This window comes from Bradysia coprophila, assembly GCF_014529535.1.
Source record: "Bradysia coprophila strain Holo2 chromosome X unlocalized genomic scaffold, BU_Bcop_v1 contig_12, whole genome shotgun sequence".
NCBI lineage: Eukaryota > Metazoa > Arthropoda > Insecta > Diptera > Sciaridae > Bradysia > Bradysia coprophila.
In genome coordinates this window covers 7,124,556-7,142,974 of record NW_023503293.1, presented here as the reverse complement: position 1 = coordinate 7,142,974, position 18,419 = coordinate 7,124,556, and the positions used below count along the sequence as shown (strand labels likewise).

Genomic DNA, 18,419 nt, shown 5'->3' with positions numbered 1-18,419 from the left:
TGTAAAATACACATAGGGCCCTAGTAGTGGCCTTAGTCCAAGGACCCAAATTTAATTTTTTTTCAACAACATTCTATTCGGCCTTTGATTACCTTCCAAATGAAACAAAAATTACGAAAAACGGATGAAATTTACTCGAGTTATATGTGAAATACACATAGGGCCTTAGTAGCGGCCTTAGGCCAAGAACCCAAATTTAATTTTTTTTTTCAACAACATTCTATTCGGCATTCGATTACCTTCCAAATCAAACAAAAATTACGAAAAACGAATGAAATTTACTCGAGTTCTATGTAAAATACACATAGGGCCCTAGTAGCATTTCACTTCTAAGGCCCTAACTCACGGTCCACTCACCCGATTTTAAAAAACTTTTTTTTCCTGGATTGGTATTGACAATACCTATCATTTGCCGTGTCATTTACATTTCCATCGTTTATTTTGCCATAAATATCACCAAAAGACCTTAAATCACTTAGGTGGCCCTAACTCACGAAGGGCCGACCCGAATATGCCCATCTTCGAACTTAGCCTCACTATTTCGACTATCTAAAAATTTTTGAAATCGGATTTGATTTACTCAAGATATCGACGTGACAGACGGACAGACGGACAGACAAAATTTTTATTGCAGATTCGTCATCTATGAACATAGGCAAACACTTTGCCCTTACCGTCTGCTTCGAATTCCATCAATTACACACGGCATCGTAATCCTATAAGCCCCTTTGTACTTCGTACGGGGCTAAAAATCGATACGTCCCTTCTTCATTCAGTATATGGACGGTTGAGTAAGCCAAAACACATGGAAATGGCAGTATTGAGTATGTGGAGTCCTCAGTTAGTCAAATTATATGGAATTGGCAGAATTGAGTGTATGTGCTCAGTTAGCCGAAATACATATCAATATCAAGTTAACTCCTTCAGCGATGTCCTTCGTTCAGAGCAAGAGACAAACCGTAGTTGATAAAAACACATTTTCTTCATTAATTAATATAAATATAAATTTATTTTAATAACCGAAAAACATGATCTCAGTACAATTGTGACAATTAAATTGAATTTTAGAAAATAAAATCCAAATCAATCAATAAAAATTAATAAAAGGATTTTGCGACAATGGACCTGAATTCTTAAATTATAAATTAAATCAGCAATTAATGATTGGTTACGGTTGATGGTTATTTTTACGCTAGAAGTAGAGAATAGAAGTTCGTATTTCAGTTGAGTTTTTATTTTATTCAATACGATTCTCACCATAGAGCCCTTCATATCCACAACAGCATTCACATTCCTATTCAGTGTTAAAAATTGAATTACTTTTGTGCTTCAAGAATTTTATTTTATTTTCTTTAAAGTAAATAATTGTACTGGGTGTTAGCTAGGTTTGATGGATAGGTCGACTCAATTAAAACAGAAAAAAAAATACCTTTGTTCTTTAATTGCCAAATTACTAATTTAGAAGTGGGTCGAACAACACCAATCGTGCAAAATGGGGTAGACATTTAATCACGTTGTTTTTCTCAACCTCTACGAACCGTAATGTCAACGATTTCCCAAAATAAATTAAATAGCCTTTCCCGATAACTCCGTAATCTCACTTTGGAAAGCACGTTTCTGTCGGCCATTCTTTCTGAGGTAAAACTGGAACTTCTCGGCCTTCATTTCTCTTACAGTTAGAGTCAGTGGTATTTCAGCATGAATTTGACTCAGTTATTTCTCAGGTGATCCATACATACAATCAAAACGGTGACGTATAAATAGTTTTGATTGTATGTGTGGATCAGCTGAAAAACAGCTGAAGCAAATTCATGATGAAATATCACTACCTCTGGCTGTACAAACAAAGAAAATGTGAAATTTATTCCATTTATACTTCATATGTCAACTATTATTCTGCGACATAGAGCAGTCCCATTGTTGCTCACTTAGAGGACTCTGTTACTCTGCTTACAATCTGCTGTACTTACTACCTCTATTCTGCCGTAGAGATGTAAGTGGAATTAGAAGAATAATTGCGGTACATTCGCTACCTCAGTGTACGTTATATAATTAGTAGTGCTCCCTCAAAGATTCGTAACTTCTGCTTAATTAAAGAATAGTGGATTTACATTGAATTTTAGAGAATTCCTTTAATATCAGGAGCCACTGGGGTGGTGAGGACGATTACTGAGACGATTGTCAGATGATTCTTAAACTTTACCAAACACAACGGCTCCAGTTGGACTAAACCTTTTTTTACGCCTCTTAATACCTTTCGAGACTGTGCCACTGACATTAGAAATACATAGATAGTCAGGTCTATGTATGACATGGTCCACATAGTGATATGTTGTTACGTAATTTATGGCACTGTACACCGATGGAAACTTGTTAAATTCGGAAGAAATTTATGGATGTGTTGGTGATGTGTATTATATACATCAACACGTGCGTTCATTCGCTTATATTTGACTGTGTTGCTTTGGGTAAGAAAATCCAATCCAGAGGTTCCTATATTGATGGTCCGACCACAGTTACGCAATATGTAACTAGTAATCTACACTCACCCCAAAATACTTAGCAATATTCATTCGACTCTCTGTTTTCCTTAGCTCCACACGTTTTATGCGTAGTATCATTTATACTCGGATTTACTGTTCACATGCGCACGTGCCGTGTACACAACTGTTACATGTGCATACAGTGTATTTAAAACCATTCAGGACATGAATTTCTTGCTAGCCATTTTGAGGTGACTGTAAAACGTTTTACGACTTAGACTCTAAGAAAAGTTTATCATCGCTGTATGAAGTCATGCTCAGAAGGATTACCCATAACCACCGATTAAATAATCGATTGTAAATAAATAACATGAAAATGAGTAGACCTATTGAGCTATCGAAGTGTGGACGAATATTTTGACGCACATAAGTTGATTTTTCTAATTAAATACTTTCACATAGCACGGTTGGGGCTGACATTCATTAAGGAAATAACTTGGTTACGATACAGATATGAAACAAAATAAACAAAAAAAAAATGTGGAAAGGAATATTTCGGATCAGGTAACAATTCAGAGACAATTTCGGATACATTACAATGTGGGAATTAATTACCATCGCTGAAAATAATCTGCAATAACACAAAGGTTAATGTCATCGATGTTTTATTAATAAATTCTTTTCTGTATTCATCTGTTGTTAAAGTTTAATTTTAAAAATTAAAATTGAATGAATGATATACATAGAAACGTAATTATTAAAATTTTATTTTTTTTGTTCAAAACATTTTTTTTATATATCGGGAAGATGTTGATTTTAATGACATTACAATAGGAAAGACAAAAATATATTCATTTGTTTTCGAGTCGCTTAGGCTTCGACACCTTCAGCTTCTTCCTTTACCTTTGCATCGCCAGGTTTGCCTTTTGACCAGTCGGGTTTCTTCTGCAAATTTTTCCAGAAAAAAATTGGATTAGCTTTGCGTTTTGAAACAGAACAGCGACATGCGAGAGGTAAACAGCACACCCAAAAATCGACAGAATTTAATTTATCGAAATCAGGGACTATTTTCGGGAAAATCTTTTTTCATATTTTTCTAAATTCTTTCATATTTTCCTTAATTTTCCCAAAAAATATTTTTGTGTAAATTTGGAAAATGTAGGAAAGTCCGGGAAAATGTGGAAAAATGTTTTCCTGAAAAATAGTCTCTGAGTATTTTCACAAGTTTATCCGAATGGTCAAAAAATCTCATGGTCTAATTTTTCGAAGCTGTTCAACCGCCGCCGCATAATTGTTTACGTAAAATAGTCAAGGAATGGAAAATCAACGGCATAAAGCTAACAGACACATATTGAATTCATTTCCGTTCAAAAGGGAAGACACCACAACAGAAATGGACGTAAAGTTTTGCAATGCGACATTGCCTTACACTTCTTCGATTTTGTTGGTGTTTTCTCCTTTGTTGGCGTTTTTTCTTTTGTCGGTGTCTTCTCTTTCTTGCCGTGTGACGAAGAATGCGCTTTTTTCTTTTCTTCTTTTTTCTTTTCATCTTCTTCCGCTTGCTTCTTAGCTTCTTCTGCTGCCGCTGCTGCAGCCTCTTTCATCTCTTTAGTTTCCATTACGATTTTTGGTTTCTTTTCATTTATTTTTTTTGTTCGATTTGTATTAATTGCAGCAAATTTTTAGTAAAAAAGAATTTTTTGCGTTAATTTTTTAGGATATAAAGCTTGAAAAGTTCCATTTGAATGTGAAAACGAAAAAATTTTCTCGCATACGAACCTCCTTTTCTTCTTCTTCCAGGGTGAATTCCTTCTTCTTGACAACTTTGAGTTGGTTACGGAAGTTAAATTCAGCTGCCTTCTTTTGGAGTTTAGCGAATTTGTTTTCGTATTTGGACACCTTCTTCAATGTTGGTTTGACGCTATAATGACACAATCATTGTTAACCGAAAGGTCAAGAAATGCTTAATAGACGAACTTACAATTTACCACGAAGATCATTGACTTGGGCATTGAGGTCGGAGATCTGTGTGAACACAATGAAAGGGTTAAAAAAGTAATCCAAATTTTGGTAGTGGGATGACTGAATTTTTGTAAGCATTTTTACATTGAAATAATATTTTACAATTTTAGTTGCACAACTTCAAATTGTTCCCATTTCTTTAAAAACAAAAATTAGTAGCATTACAATTGTGACAATAAACACAACATAAAAAGCTGAATTTTCTTTCATTGGAAGAATGAAATATTCTACTTAAAGGAACTACAAAACAAAAAGAAATTTCTAATTTACAAAGATGATTTAATCTAAAATGTCTAGCATTCATCTATAATTATCCGCAAAAACGTTTAAGTGTTCTCTACTTTTTGCATTAAACATACCAACAATTTAACAACGAAATGTCTACCAATGAATGTATGAGCTGAAGGAGTTTTTACAAGATCTGGATCTGGTCGGATATGCAAAGTTATAATTTAAGAATAAAACTTATAGCCTTATGAATCTAATTCACATTCACTTCAACCCTAACAAAGTTCATGAATTTTACGAAAGGTTGATGGACATTCGAATCAAATCTCTTGATCTATGGCTTTAAGGAAATTATATTTACGGAACGAGACACACCGAAATTAGAAAGGATATACGGAACCAAGTATATAGTTCTGTTGCGACTAATCAATATATAGATCTGACTCAACTAATGGCCTGTAACTTAGTAGCTTTCCACTGTATTAAGTTCTGAAAATAAATTTTTGCAACGGTCCTTCCTTGCTAGGTTTCTCAAAAGATGTCTGAAGATCGGATAATTTTTAAAAGAACTGGCTGGATGTAAAAAGTGGCAGCTCTTCAGCATATATATACAATTGGATTCGAACATTCCAGAAGTATGCAATTTCTACATAACACCCTGCTAAATCTGATACATAGTACCCTCTACTTCCTTGTTAATTTTAAAATTTAACTCAAAAAAATACTAAATTTTTAGGTTAAAAATAAAGAAGATTTCATTCTTACAATTAAATTTTTAAGCAATGCATCTGCGTCTATAATTCTATCTTAAATTAAAGTTAGTGGATCTACCATACACACGACTTTAAACTCTAAATTTAAATTCACGGCAAAGTACAAAAAAACACAAAACATAAAATTTAACAAAACCAGGAAAGACAGACTGATTGTACTCAGTTTTATCGAGAAAAAATTGTTTTGCGACAATCAAAGACACGTATGAAGGACACACTAACTGTTTAAAAATTTCCGTTCTGTGGGACAAAAAATCATTTTTCATTTTGGTTTTTTTAACAACAACAAAAAAGAAGTTAGATTAAAGTTTTTTGGTTACACGATCGTCTTGATGTTTATCTTAAAAAATTGTGTTTCTTTAAATTAATTAATTAATTACAACATTTCTTTTGTTTCGAAATTCAGACATCATTAAAAATAAAAAATAAAAAAAAATTGGTTTACCAACAAAAAAAAATTATTTCAAAAATTAGAAAAGAATTATAATCTAAGCCGGTTGTGAAGGGACACATCAAATGAAATTCTAAAAACAAAATCTATTGAAAAGAATTTTTCCTTCCTTTTCTCAGTTCGTTTTTCCATTTTGTTCGCTCAACGAATGAACTTTTCTCGACGGAATTTTCTTTTTAAAATTTCTTTTTAAAACATTTTATAAAGTCAACAAAAAATTCATTTTAAAGACAATAAAGGTAAAATCAATGTTCTACAGTAATAACACGAAAAAAAATTGTTTCTTTTTTCGTTTAAATATAATTAGGGACATTTATGGGATCTTTGAAAAAAACGAAGGTACTGCACAGTATGGCACATTTCAAAATGAAAATAAAAAAAATTAAAGAAAAATGAAAACGAAATGATCAGGTGCGTATGACATTTTTGTGTCTGTGTATGTTGTATGTGTATTTTATACTTTTTCCATTGTGTGTTTGTAGTTTCATTTGCGAAAAATATTAATAAATCAAATCAAATTGCGGACGAGTTTTTTGTATTTTGCGGACTCGTGTACGAAAAGAAAGGGCCTCTATATAGACAACATCTAATATGTTTTAGACTGTAGAAGACTATTGGTTTTACTGAATGGAAAAACCACCATTACCCATGAAATACCGTATCCTCTTGACTTCATAAATTTAAAAATCAAAAAGTAAACCAACAATTACCCGGTTCAAAAATGCAATTTAATTTTGTCTGATGTTGTCTATATAAAACTCACATGAAGCTCCACAAATTATGAAACTATGCAATTGGTTCGGATTTAGCAATAAAAATAAAAATTTATTTTGAACAACATTAACGTAAAACCCACTTCAATTGTATATAATATTTGTTGTAGGTGTCAATTAAGGTCAGTACACACATCGTGCAAATTGCCGGCAAAATGTACGTCGATCATCAGAAAAAATTACTCTGCAAGATGAGTTTCATTGCATTTTCAGAGCTTTCGTAAGCTTTTCTTGAAATTTAAAAGTATCGGAATGTTTGCGAAAGCTGTACAAAGAAAATCTTCTTGGCGAAATTGATATGACGTTACATTATATGCAACGAAGTATATTTTGTATGCACTTCGCCCGAGCTACGTACTCGTCTCAAAAGTATAAATTGCGTGTGAAACATTTAATAAAATTCTAATCTAGAAAAAAGCGTTTTGTTTAAATGTATAATTCATTTTTTAAAAGATTCGTTCAGTTTTAAACCTAAAAAATGTTATAGATTGTTCACATATATAAGTCTAATTAAATTAAAAATAATAATTAAAAAAAGTACCAGCACACGAATAATAAAAAAATAAAATAAAAAATCAATTAATAATGAGCAATTTGGTGTGCCATACTGCTGGACGCGAGGTTTGAAAGGGATTACGATTATTTTTTTGTTTTTATGCTGAATGATTTTTTTATAAATTTGTTTTAAAAATCAATGTTTTTTTTTGATTAAGAACAATTTTATTGAAAAAAAAGTTATTTTTATTAATGAAACGAATTGAGGAAAATTTTGGTTTTTTTTGTTGGTGTTAAAAATAGAGAAATAGAATAAGACAATGCAAATAAAATTAGCCATGCGTGAGTTTGTATAATATGTCATCAATAAAAAAATAAAAAAAATCAATTTTTTCTAATTCATCAATCAGTTAAAATCCTAAGGATAAATTGAGTAAATTGATGCATGCAACAAACTGGTTTTCTCATAGGGTTCAAACGCAGCAATTTGATTTTTAACAAAAAAATATGGAAATATCTAAGAAAAATATTTGTTTTTTTTTGTCTCGAGTAAATTTTTTATATAAAACTACCAGATTAAACACTAATTACTTTAACAGTGTATGTAAACGTAATGTCAGAAAACGTCTCTTTGTTCTTTTATATTTCGGGTATATATTTCTGCCATTACATCTATTTTCCAACCCCAACTAAAAAGAATTAGATTTTTTTCTCGATTTAATTTTTTTTTTGATTTGTTGTGTAAAATTTTTAAATCATTTTTGGTTCGGTTTTAATTATATACTTTCGTAGTGCTTACTATCAGAAAAACCTTTTTTAAACTTGCAAAAAATCATAATTCTATGCTAGCAAAATTATTTACAGAACACAGTTTCTTCTTGTTATTTACAAAGTTTCTTCGTTTCTTCAAAAAATCAAAATTGGAAACACTCGGAAAACTGTAATTGTGTTGTTGTAGTAATAGTAGTAGTAAATTTTAAGTTTATCTGATTGTTGTTGGTTGATTGTTTTTAACTATTTGAATATATAGTTTTGTTTGAATGTAATTTTGTCTTTCGGTTTGCATCACTAGACGTGCTTGTAATTGATCCCTCCTTCGATTCGAACTGTTTTTGTGTTTTTAATGCTTTATGCTTTATAAAGCATAGTTACAGTAATGAATGAAATTGATTGTAATTCTTCTGTCCAAGGTAAAGTCTGAATAAATGTTTTTCCTGCAAGAAAACGCATATTGACAACTTCAATTACATAAGGTCCCTTTCATTGAATTTATTTTGTGTTGCCAGTCGTGAGAGCCTATGAAACCCATTTCGTTTCAGCCGAGTAGCTGAAAAACTGCTCAAAAATTGTCTTGCAAAAACTCGCATTTTTTTTATTTGAAATTTCTTTTAAATTTTTTATTTGTTTTTGTTTTTTTTTTTTCTTATCAATTTTAGTCAAAATTACAATTTTCCAAACTAACCCCACATTGATGTAGTTATACAATTTGTGTTCGAAATTGTTTTAATTATGAACACCGTAGATATGAACATTGGTTGCAATAACTATATATGATCAGGACCGATAAAATCAATTTGTAATACAAATTGTGATAACACTTTTCAGGGGAACTGTTTAGGAAAACTGAGGAATCGCAAACGAACATGTTCCCGCATCATTACATTTTGCAACAAGAAAACGAAAAATTTTGTCGGTGCCCGTAGCATAGTCAGGAAAATGACTAAAAAAAGGCGAAGTCAATGAAGTCACACAAGGATCCAGTGCAAAAAAGAAAATATTCAAATGTTTTTATGTCGTGTAATGTTCAAGTGTGTTGGTTCGTGTAAGAAAATGCATATCATTTTGGTGGAATTGAATTGTGCAATATATCAAAATAATGTTCAATGAGTTTTTCATTAATCAAAAAATAAAATAAAAAATAGAGAACACAACTTAAAAACATGTAAATAACATTATTAATGAAATGAAATTTTGTAATTTAATTTTTTTTTCGTTTTTTTTTTTTAAATTGCAGTACCTCCCACTCTCTTTTCCGGACTTCGTATTCCAGATCCCATTTTTGGCCCTCACATAAATACATTCGGTCGAAATATTCTTGACAGTATTCCTTCAGCTCGTCTGTAATCGAACGGACAGGATATTTTAAATTGTATAACCACATTTTCGAGAGAAGAAAAATAATATGATCTGGACGCTTTTTTTATTTGTTTGATCAATATTATAATGAACGGATGTTGGTTTTTCTTTCCCTTTTTTTAGCGTAAAAGAAAGAAAAGAAAAGAAGACACGAATATATTCTTCTCATTGCTGACGACAGAGATTTTATTATTATTTTTTTAACCGACGCAGGTGACTTAAAAATTGAAGAAATAATAAATAAAAAAATAAATAAAAAACAAAATCAAAAAAAAAAAAGAATTGTGCGATGGTTATTTAAAATAAATAAAAGTAAATTGTAAAAGTCACTAAAATTATTAAAAAGTAAAAAAAAAGAAATCTGGGATAGCAGCCATAGTTTGCAGGGTTACCTCATACTGTTTTAATCGGCCCTGGTATTCTAAATCAAATTTGTCACCTTCCAAATTATATATCCGTTTCCAATATGTTTGACAAACTGTTTGCAGTTCAGCTATATTATACGATTAGGTTTTATTACTTTTTAGAATCGTCTTTTTTATATCATTTTAAAAGAAAAGTTTTTTTTTTGTGTTCTTTGGCGGTTTATAATGTATTCTTCATCTAGTCAAATTCTAAATTTGTTCTTGTTTCTGGTGTCCATTGAAAAATTGTTTCCATGATAATAAATTGTACGAAAAATTGAATCATCAACACTTGTCTTGGTCCCCCGTTTATTAAATCGTATACGGCCAACAAATTGACGTTAGAAACTTTTTCCGTGATTCTAAGTTAATTTCGACTCATCAATACTATCCGCTATATATGTCGAAGTACTACATTCAGGTGAAAGCGCATGGTTTTTTGGTAGGTAAATATCGAATCTAGTACTTCAATCATTAAGCAGACTGTGTGACTGTAGATGTAATTTTGATTTGTAAATTATTAGGATAATAAAGTTTCTGGCGTCGTTTTGTTGGTTAAAGTAAGCTTTTAGATTTAATAAAAAGCTAAAGCTTAATTTCGAATTATAAATATTACTCTCCACATACCAAAACATATAAAAAATATAAAAGCAATTATACTTTCACGAACAAAATGTTATTTGATATCGAATACGCTCTGTGAATACGCTTTAAGGAATTTATAATTTTCATTTACTTCTACCATATCTACAAAATACAAAGAAAATGTTGATTACAATTAAAGTTAACGTTTTACTTTCCAAAAAAAAATTTTGTTTAATTTTCCTAAATTTGGATAAAAATAAGCGGCTACAATTAAACGAAACAAAAAATGTAAAACCATCGGTTTAGAATAATTGCCTAGTTGTACAGCGTAAAATTTTCGGTTATTCGTTAAAAAATAAATAAATTTTTGTTTAAAAAAAAAAAAAATTAAAACAACAAAAAGTATAGCCTTTTCTACTTCAAAATTAAAAAATAGTGATTATTGGTTCACTCTTTTAATCATATTCTAATTTCTTGCCTCCATATCCTTTGTGGCTACTTTATATTCGAAATCATATTTCTGCTCTTCCAATGTACCGATTCTCGAATGATATTGTGTGCAGACGCTCTTAAGATTCTCTACATTGTAAAATATTTTGTTTGATTTTTGCTTTTAAAATAAATTACATTTTTCTCTTTTCAACTTTTGATAATTTTTTTGTTTTCAGAAACTAAACCATTTTCCAATTTTGTCGACTAAATGCAGAAACAGAAGAAAAAAGAAACACTTGAATGGACACACACACATTTAATAATTTTTGTCGCCTTTTTCCTGGCCACAAATCTTAAATCTAAATCCAATTTTTAATTCAAATTTTCCTAAATGGTTTGGTGTTTAGTCTAATGAAATGTCACTGCAGGTCAGGTATATTTACTCTCGTCATTGCTACTGTTCAATTAAGAACGCCCAAATCGAGAGGATTACGATATTTTATGTACTGTGAAACGGTCACGTTCCATGTGGCCGATGACATTTCCTCGGGAAACATATTAAAAATAAATTTTTGGTGTGCAAAATTCAAATGTCGTGTCGTGGAGGTTGTGTGTTTTTATTTTTTATTGTGAGTTTTTGTAAATTATGATTGTTGTTGATGTATTTTTTAAAACATTTATGGTATTTTTGATGTGAAAATGTGTCTTAGTCTACGCTTAAAACTACAGATTAAAACTTAACGTTATGATTGAGCTACGTAACTAAATTTCTTTTTACAATTGGACAACCCTGTTTGGAGAGATTTTTATTTTATAAGTGAAAATGAAACCAGTCTCGACGAATAAAATTTGTTAAAAATTGGGTTAAAAAATTGAAGCAGAAAATTGTAATAAACTGAGCGCATAAATTTTGTTTCGTAAATGGTTTTCAATTGATGTATTTAGATGTTGCAGTATTCAGCAAAAAATAAAATCAAAATCGAGTTTATTAAGTATATCATCAGTTAAATTGACTGTTTGTTTTTTCTTGAAAAATACAATCGGCCAACTATAAATTTAACATCGTTTTTCAGCTGCTTTCAGTGGCTGATTCATAAAATCAGCCGGTGAAAACCCCTAATGTAGAATTAATAAATTGGTCGACTGTAATCTGTGTCAGTATTCAGTTTTATGGTTAGTGTAGATTTGTAAAAGCTATGAAAAAATAAATAAAACGAAATTGAGTAGAAGAAAGTAAATTAAAAAAAACGAACTTCGGACAACACGAGCAAAACCACTTTGACTGACAGATCAGTGAACATTGGACAACAATAAAAAAGTAATAAAAAAGAGCAGTTCAGGTTAAGACTTCCATCGTTACCGGAAATAACCAAAAAAAATTAGGAAATTTTTCAGAGACATTTTTTATTTAAATTAAGATTCACTAAACTTCTACATAACTGTATGACATAAGATGCCATCATTTAAAATGTTTTCTCGAAGCAAAGTCCGTGTCTCATCGAAAAGTTTTCTAATTTTTGAAAGCATCTCATCCCAGTCACGACTTTAAAATGCCTTGATAGCGCAATTAAATGGTAGAACATGTTTTTTTTACGTAAGCATCTTTGTGTGTAATCCAATACCTCAACATCTTTCCGTTTGACGACATATTCAAAATCGTATTTGAGGTCTTCCAAAGCATTGATCCGTTCTTTGTATGCTCGCAAGATACTTTTAATTTCCTCTAAATGGGTAGTGAGTATGTTATTTTTCAGTGTTTTTTTTTTGTAAGTATTAATCGATATATAATATTGTGAATAAGAATGATTTTAAAGTGTGTGAAAGGTTTGTGGTTTTTTCTTTAGTTTCGGATTAATTTTTTGAACTTTTTACGATGCTTGTTTGTAAACTGATTTGATTTTAGTGCTACTTTATGATTGTCGAAAAATTTATTTACAAAAGCCAATTAAAATTAACGAACGAAGATGACTGATTCGATTTTTGAGACACACACGAACACACCGTTTTATGCTGGACCTCCGGAAGAAAGGTGAAAACAAAGAGAAGGTACGTTTGGGCTTCTGAAAGGTTTAAGACATTCGAAATCTGCTTAACGAAAACAATTAATATTTCAAATGTAAGGTCGTAGGCGAACTGACATTCGAACTACTTCCTTTTTACAGAGAGGCTTGTGACTAGGACTGAAATGGACAACCAATTTCGAAGAATGAGCTTTTTAAGGGTGACTAGGTCAAGGTCAGCGAAATAACTAAGCCTTTCAGAGGACAGCAATGATGATTTAGAAGACAGGGATTTTATAAGCAATTTAGGTCCAGCATGAAACATTTTGGCGTTTGTTGTTTAACTTTACGACTCTATTTGTACAGTGATTTTCTTAGAAATAATTTCTGAAAACCACAGGTTCGACGATTACTCATTAACCAAGTTTAAAATATTTTCTTTCTTTTTTAAATTAAAAAATTGTAAATTGTTAAACATTCTCATTTACCTTCGCTGGCGCTGGCAATGTCCTTTGGTCTGCCACATCGTTCTTCAATGATGCGTCTACGTTCGGCGGCCTTGCGTTCCTGTTCTTTCTTCAATTCTTCAGCGGCTTTCTTACGAAGCAACAACTGGAAAAATCCAAACAAATTGCAACGTTCGAGTCACATTCGCTTCGAAAGGAAAACCATTAAACTACTACTCACTCGGAGTTTCTTCTTTCTTTCTGGGGTCATGAAACCTTTCTTTGCCTTTTTGGCTTTTGAGGCTTCCTCCATACGCTTGCGTACTTCAGCACGCTTGCGCTCAATTTCGGCTTGCTTAGCCTTCTTAGCCTATATTGTTGATGGAAATAAGAGTTACGTTAAAATCGTGTAAAAATGTGTCATAAACTGTGTGAGCGTGTGTAATGTGTATGTCATCATGTCGTCATTTAACCTCCTCAGCTTTAATAGTTGCTTCATCTTTCGGCGGTTCAGCCGGTACAGGAGTTTTTGTACCCGATGGCGTCTTAGCACCAGTAGGTGTCTTCGCTCCAGCTGGAGTTTTTGCTCCAGCTGGAGTTTTAGAACCGGCTGCGGCTGGCGTTTTTGCTCCAGCAGCAGCTGGAGTCTTCGCTCCAGCAGCAGCTGGAGTCTTTGTGCCCGGTGTACCAGCTGGGGTTTTCTTTTTCTGAAAAACGAACAATTTTTTATTAGAATGACGAAATTTGAGCTGCAAGAATTTTACACTCTACAACTAAGATAATAACCACTAGGACATAGACAGACATGTACATGTAAAAGTAAAACGGACATCACTGATTACTCCAACATTTAGTATATTTCGTACTCACAAAATCAAGGCGGTTATAATAATAATTATATTTAAGCTTTACATTACTGTTCTCATTTATTTCTGTTTTTTTTTATGCCAAATCAATCAATTCACTTTAAATTAAATTGAATTATAAAAAGAAAAACAAAAATTGCAAAGCAATTTTGTCAGTTGCCAACTTTTTAAAGCAATAAATAAAAATATTAAAAATGTTTACCTTGATTCGACGAATGATGAATACTCCATTTGCTCATACTATTCGATGAAAAGACATTGTGTAGATGGCAGACAAGAAATCGAAAAAAAAGTATATGAGAAGAATTTATTGATATTAATTTCATAGATCAATGAATAGTGTATGATGTCGATACATACCTCACCTCATCATCAGCCATGGTGAATTATGTTATTAATAGAAGCTACTAAAATCGAAAAAGAAACGAGAAATTTAAAATTAATTATTGTGTAGAATTGCGAATATTTTTTATTGAATGAAATATTGAATTGTATTCTATCAATCAGTGACGATAATTCCTCAGGTACATTTTAATGTTTGTCGATTTTAAATACACTTTCTGCAGATTAACAAAATAATAAAATCATGTTAGTTAAACCTACACATCGAATAAGCAAAGTAAGGCTAGCCGAAAATGGCACTACCTTTAAATCGTCACACTTTCGTACAATAGGATTGGATACAATAGGGGCCAAAGCTTACGAAGTCAAATGATGTACGAATTTAAGAAATCGGTGGAGCTTTGGCTCTACATGTGAATAAGTGAAAAATATAAAGGGAAAATAATGAAGTAAAAGATTTTGTATCAATTTGTTGATAAAACTTAGACGAAATGACGTATCAGACTCGACACTTATATTGGTGACATATTTACAGTCTATGGAAGTTTTGAAATTTTATTTGTTTTTAAAAATTTTCCTATGAAAATCAGATATGTCTAATTTTAGTTCGCATTGACAACTAATTTTATTTGGAAAATTTCCAAGAAAAATCGGCAAATTAATAAAGTCCACCAAATGTAAGACATTTTTTTAATAATTCTGCGGAATTTTTTCTATGAAATCAAATGTATTTTTGTCTACAATTTCATATATATTGACCAGTGTATTCTGATTATGGTCTGAACACACAATTGTGTGTTTCAAAAATATCGAAGAGAGCAATCTCAAGAGGAGCAAACTGTCTCAATTGCATCGCTCTACAAGATGAACATTTTCAATTCAAATTAACGTTGATGATAAAAAAAACTCCTACAAATTGGAATGAAAGAAATCCACTTTCGATGCTTCACATTTGGATAGTGCAATTTAGTGCAGTTTTTCCAGTAATCTTTCAACTTGTGATACTCGTCCACGTTCATTTTTCATTGTACAAGGCTTGTACATTGTACAAACTCAATACCGCTGATTCGTCTAGCTTCCTTTTCGTTTAAAATTACTGTTATTATGAATCGTTAGAAAGGGGTGATGATTTTCAGTTCTAAACTTTAGGAACGAAGATAAATCAACGAAATTTCATTTTTCTTATAATTCGTTATTGTGACGGGGAATTTCTGTAAATAACTGTTCATAAGGAAAGAGTCTCATTATAGTTTTACAACTTAATAAAAATGAAACATTAAAGTCAGTGCAAAGTGTTGGTACGATAGGTCGTAGAAGTGGTTCTCACATCTATCAAAATCTACTGTGTAGATATACAGACTCCTCAGATTCTAAATGAATATAATGGATATAAACCTCTGATGATTCGACTGAACTTTGAGGAAAACTATTTCGATGTTTTAAATGTTGATTCTCATCGTCATCCATGCACACAGAGAGGTAATATTAGACTCATTTTGAATGTCAAGACACTTCATTGTTCATTCATCGATATTTTTGAACGATTTTCAATGCATAACATTAGCACCATTCGCGTTTTATTTACCGGAACATGGTACGGATTACCGACATTCGAGTGCATAATTTCTGGTAAAAATAAGAATCATTCACAAATATACACTTGCTGAACATCATCCTCTGGTGTTCAAAAATAGATTTCCATAGCGCACGTATTTGGATATAACAATAGAACGCAGGCGCACACCAGTGATCGTATCAAATTTCTAATTTTGAAAATGTATTCATAAAAATGATGAAAAAAGAAAAAAAAAGTGCGTGGAAAGCTAAATAACCATTTGCACACACCGCTGTTCAAACGCCTAGTCAATGTCGACACATTTTGTTATACACCCACACACTTAAATTGAAAAATTTTCTATTTTTAATGTCGTAAAATTGAATCGAAATGAAATCGAAGACAGGTAATGGAGAAGAATTCTTCAAAGCAATTTCATCTTGTTGGCTAAGGAATCACAAATTTCTTGTTTTGTTTTAGAACCTTCATTTTCTGGCAATCAGATGAAATCGCCAATTTAATTTCATTTATTGCTTAAGGTTCATACAACATTATTGCACTGATACATATTATATTCACTTCATATATGAGTTGCATTGATATAAATTTTCGGGCTGATACGAGAACTTTAAATTTTCTTCTTCTTTTTATTTCATTCGATGGGCTGAAAATAAACATTTCAAAAATATTTACTTTGGCCGGTTGCCAAACCAACGAATTTTTCACACTAATTCACAAGTCGTCTAGATCTAAAACATTTCAATTGAAATAATATTCCGATGAGGCAACGTAAAATCACGATTACGCATCCTAATCGAACGATTGGATAGATAAATTCGGATCACTGAATCAGGGATAGAAATGATGATGATAATGAAACTGAGACGTTTCGGTTAACTTAATGGAAACATATTGAAATCACACACGTATTGCACACCCTAAAACATTGATACAAATTTTCACATGTTCTGTAAACGGATTAAATCAAAATCCTATGCCGATTGTAGCGATCTTGATTATATAATTTTGTTAAATGCGTGATAGGATCAGATCCTTTTTCTACAATAGTAGACTTTCGACAATTTTTTTTTCTTAATTCGAAAATTCCCACATTTTTTTAAAGATTTTTTTTTCTCCAATTCAATATTTCTTTCAACACAATTTTTTTTAAAGAAAAATATTTTTTTATAGAATTTTCCCATTTTTTTTTTTTATTTTCGTCACTACATCACAGTATACAACTCACCTCAAAAAAGAAATTCAAATACGATTTTTATTAACACGATCGAACTGATCTATCCGACGGTTAAAGGCTGACTGTATTTTTCAAGAGATCGTCTATGGTTCGCGGAAGAATATTTTTTTTACGATTGCTTTGTAGCTTGGGTCCCCGGCTAAAAATGGATTGCACTGAAATAGATGTGTGTAGTGTGTAGATTACATGGCAGGAGGAGAGAATGGGGGGGCGAAGAAAATCTATTTTATTCGCTTAATGTGGTGTCATTTTTTCTTACGCACCGTATACTGGTTACAATGGTTAACAGGTCAATGGTGATCATTTCTTTTATTGCTCTCTGAAGTTCATGTAGGGATTGGATACAAATATTGGTCTTTTGGAAAAATTGAACTAGAAGTTGCAAGTTTTCATTTTAAACCTTCACAGACGGCAATCATGTCATCAGTATAACAATCCCAATATGACAATCTAAATTAGATTATCACTAATCTTCTACTTCTTTTTCTGTAATGTCTTAAACAGATTTTTACGAAATCTTGTACTTCATTTGTTTCAACATTCACACTGTCACTTACTTTTGCCGTTCTTGTCATTAACAGATGAAGCAGATGTGGCTATACGTATGAATTGCCTAAATCTCTTTCAAACAGATTTTTCTTTGGAAAGTCCTTGTATTAGCTAATACTGAAATATTCACAAATCATCTGTTTTTGATTCGTTCTCCCCATGAAGTAGGAATAATGCACGACTCTGCCTCCATTTGTAAGAGGAGAACTACAGTAAAGATCGGAAAAGAAATAAGAAATCGGGCGGGTCACCGCAGTTACTGTTTTTCATAAATTGTTTTTATGTTCGAAAACTTTGGTAGCTAACGGTAACTATACAACCACACAAACATGAGAAATTAGTAATACGAAATGTTTTTTTTTATCGAAATACTTTTTTTTCTAAATATCTGCCAAGGAAATTCCGTGTGTAAATTTATAAAGTAGTTCAATGTACAACTTTCGTTACATTTTCTCATTGAATTTTTTTTTGTCAAATTTGATACTTCTAAGGTTATACATCTGATTGCAGAATATTCTCGAAATGAGGGTGTCGTTCAATGTTTGGACATGAGTCATATAGACAATCTGATGGAGTGATAGAGGGAAAAATGTATTTTTTTTTTATTTGTTTAAATGGTACAAA

General features: G+C 31.5%; 1 protein-coding gene across 22 annotated transcripts; it reads right to left on the bottom strand.

Moving 5' to 3' along the window:
* Positions 1–977: 977 nt before the first annotated feature.
* Positions 978–17,393, bottom strand: LOC119067396 (troponin I). 22 transcript variants are annotated; one of them, XR_005085933.1, is made up of 12 exons: positions 17,238–17,393; positions 14,460–14,501; positions 13,702–13,935; positions 13,470–13,598; positions 13,271–13,394; positions 9,243–9,343; positions 4,465–4,508; positions 4,263–4,404; positions 3,913–4,117; positions 3,387–3,428; positions 1,258–1,294; positions 978–1,192 (listed from the first exon to the last, which is right to left on the bottom strand). XR_005085933.1 is itself a non-coding variant. In XM_037170329.1 (11 exons), exons 2-11 carry the CDS (start codon positions 14,472–14,474, stop codon positions 1,188–1,190), a joined length of 873 nt encoding a protein of 290 aa, XP_037026224.1. In that variant the 5' UTR covers positions 14,475–14,501; positions 17,238–17,392; the 3' UTR covers positions 1,016–1,187. The 22 variants fall into 22 exon arrangements, 15 of the variants coding, with proteins under 15 accessions (XP_037026224.1, XP_037026231.1, XP_037026230.1 ...); XR_005085934.1 differs by lacking the exon at positions 9,243–9,343 and adding an exon at positions 10,829–10,929 and having other exon boundaries at positions 1,014–1,192; XR_005085935.1 differs by lacking the exon at positions 9,243–9,343 and adding an exon at positions 9,754–9,854 and having other exon boundaries at positions 1,014–1,192.
* Positions 17,394–18,419: the final 1,026 nt, after the last annotated feature.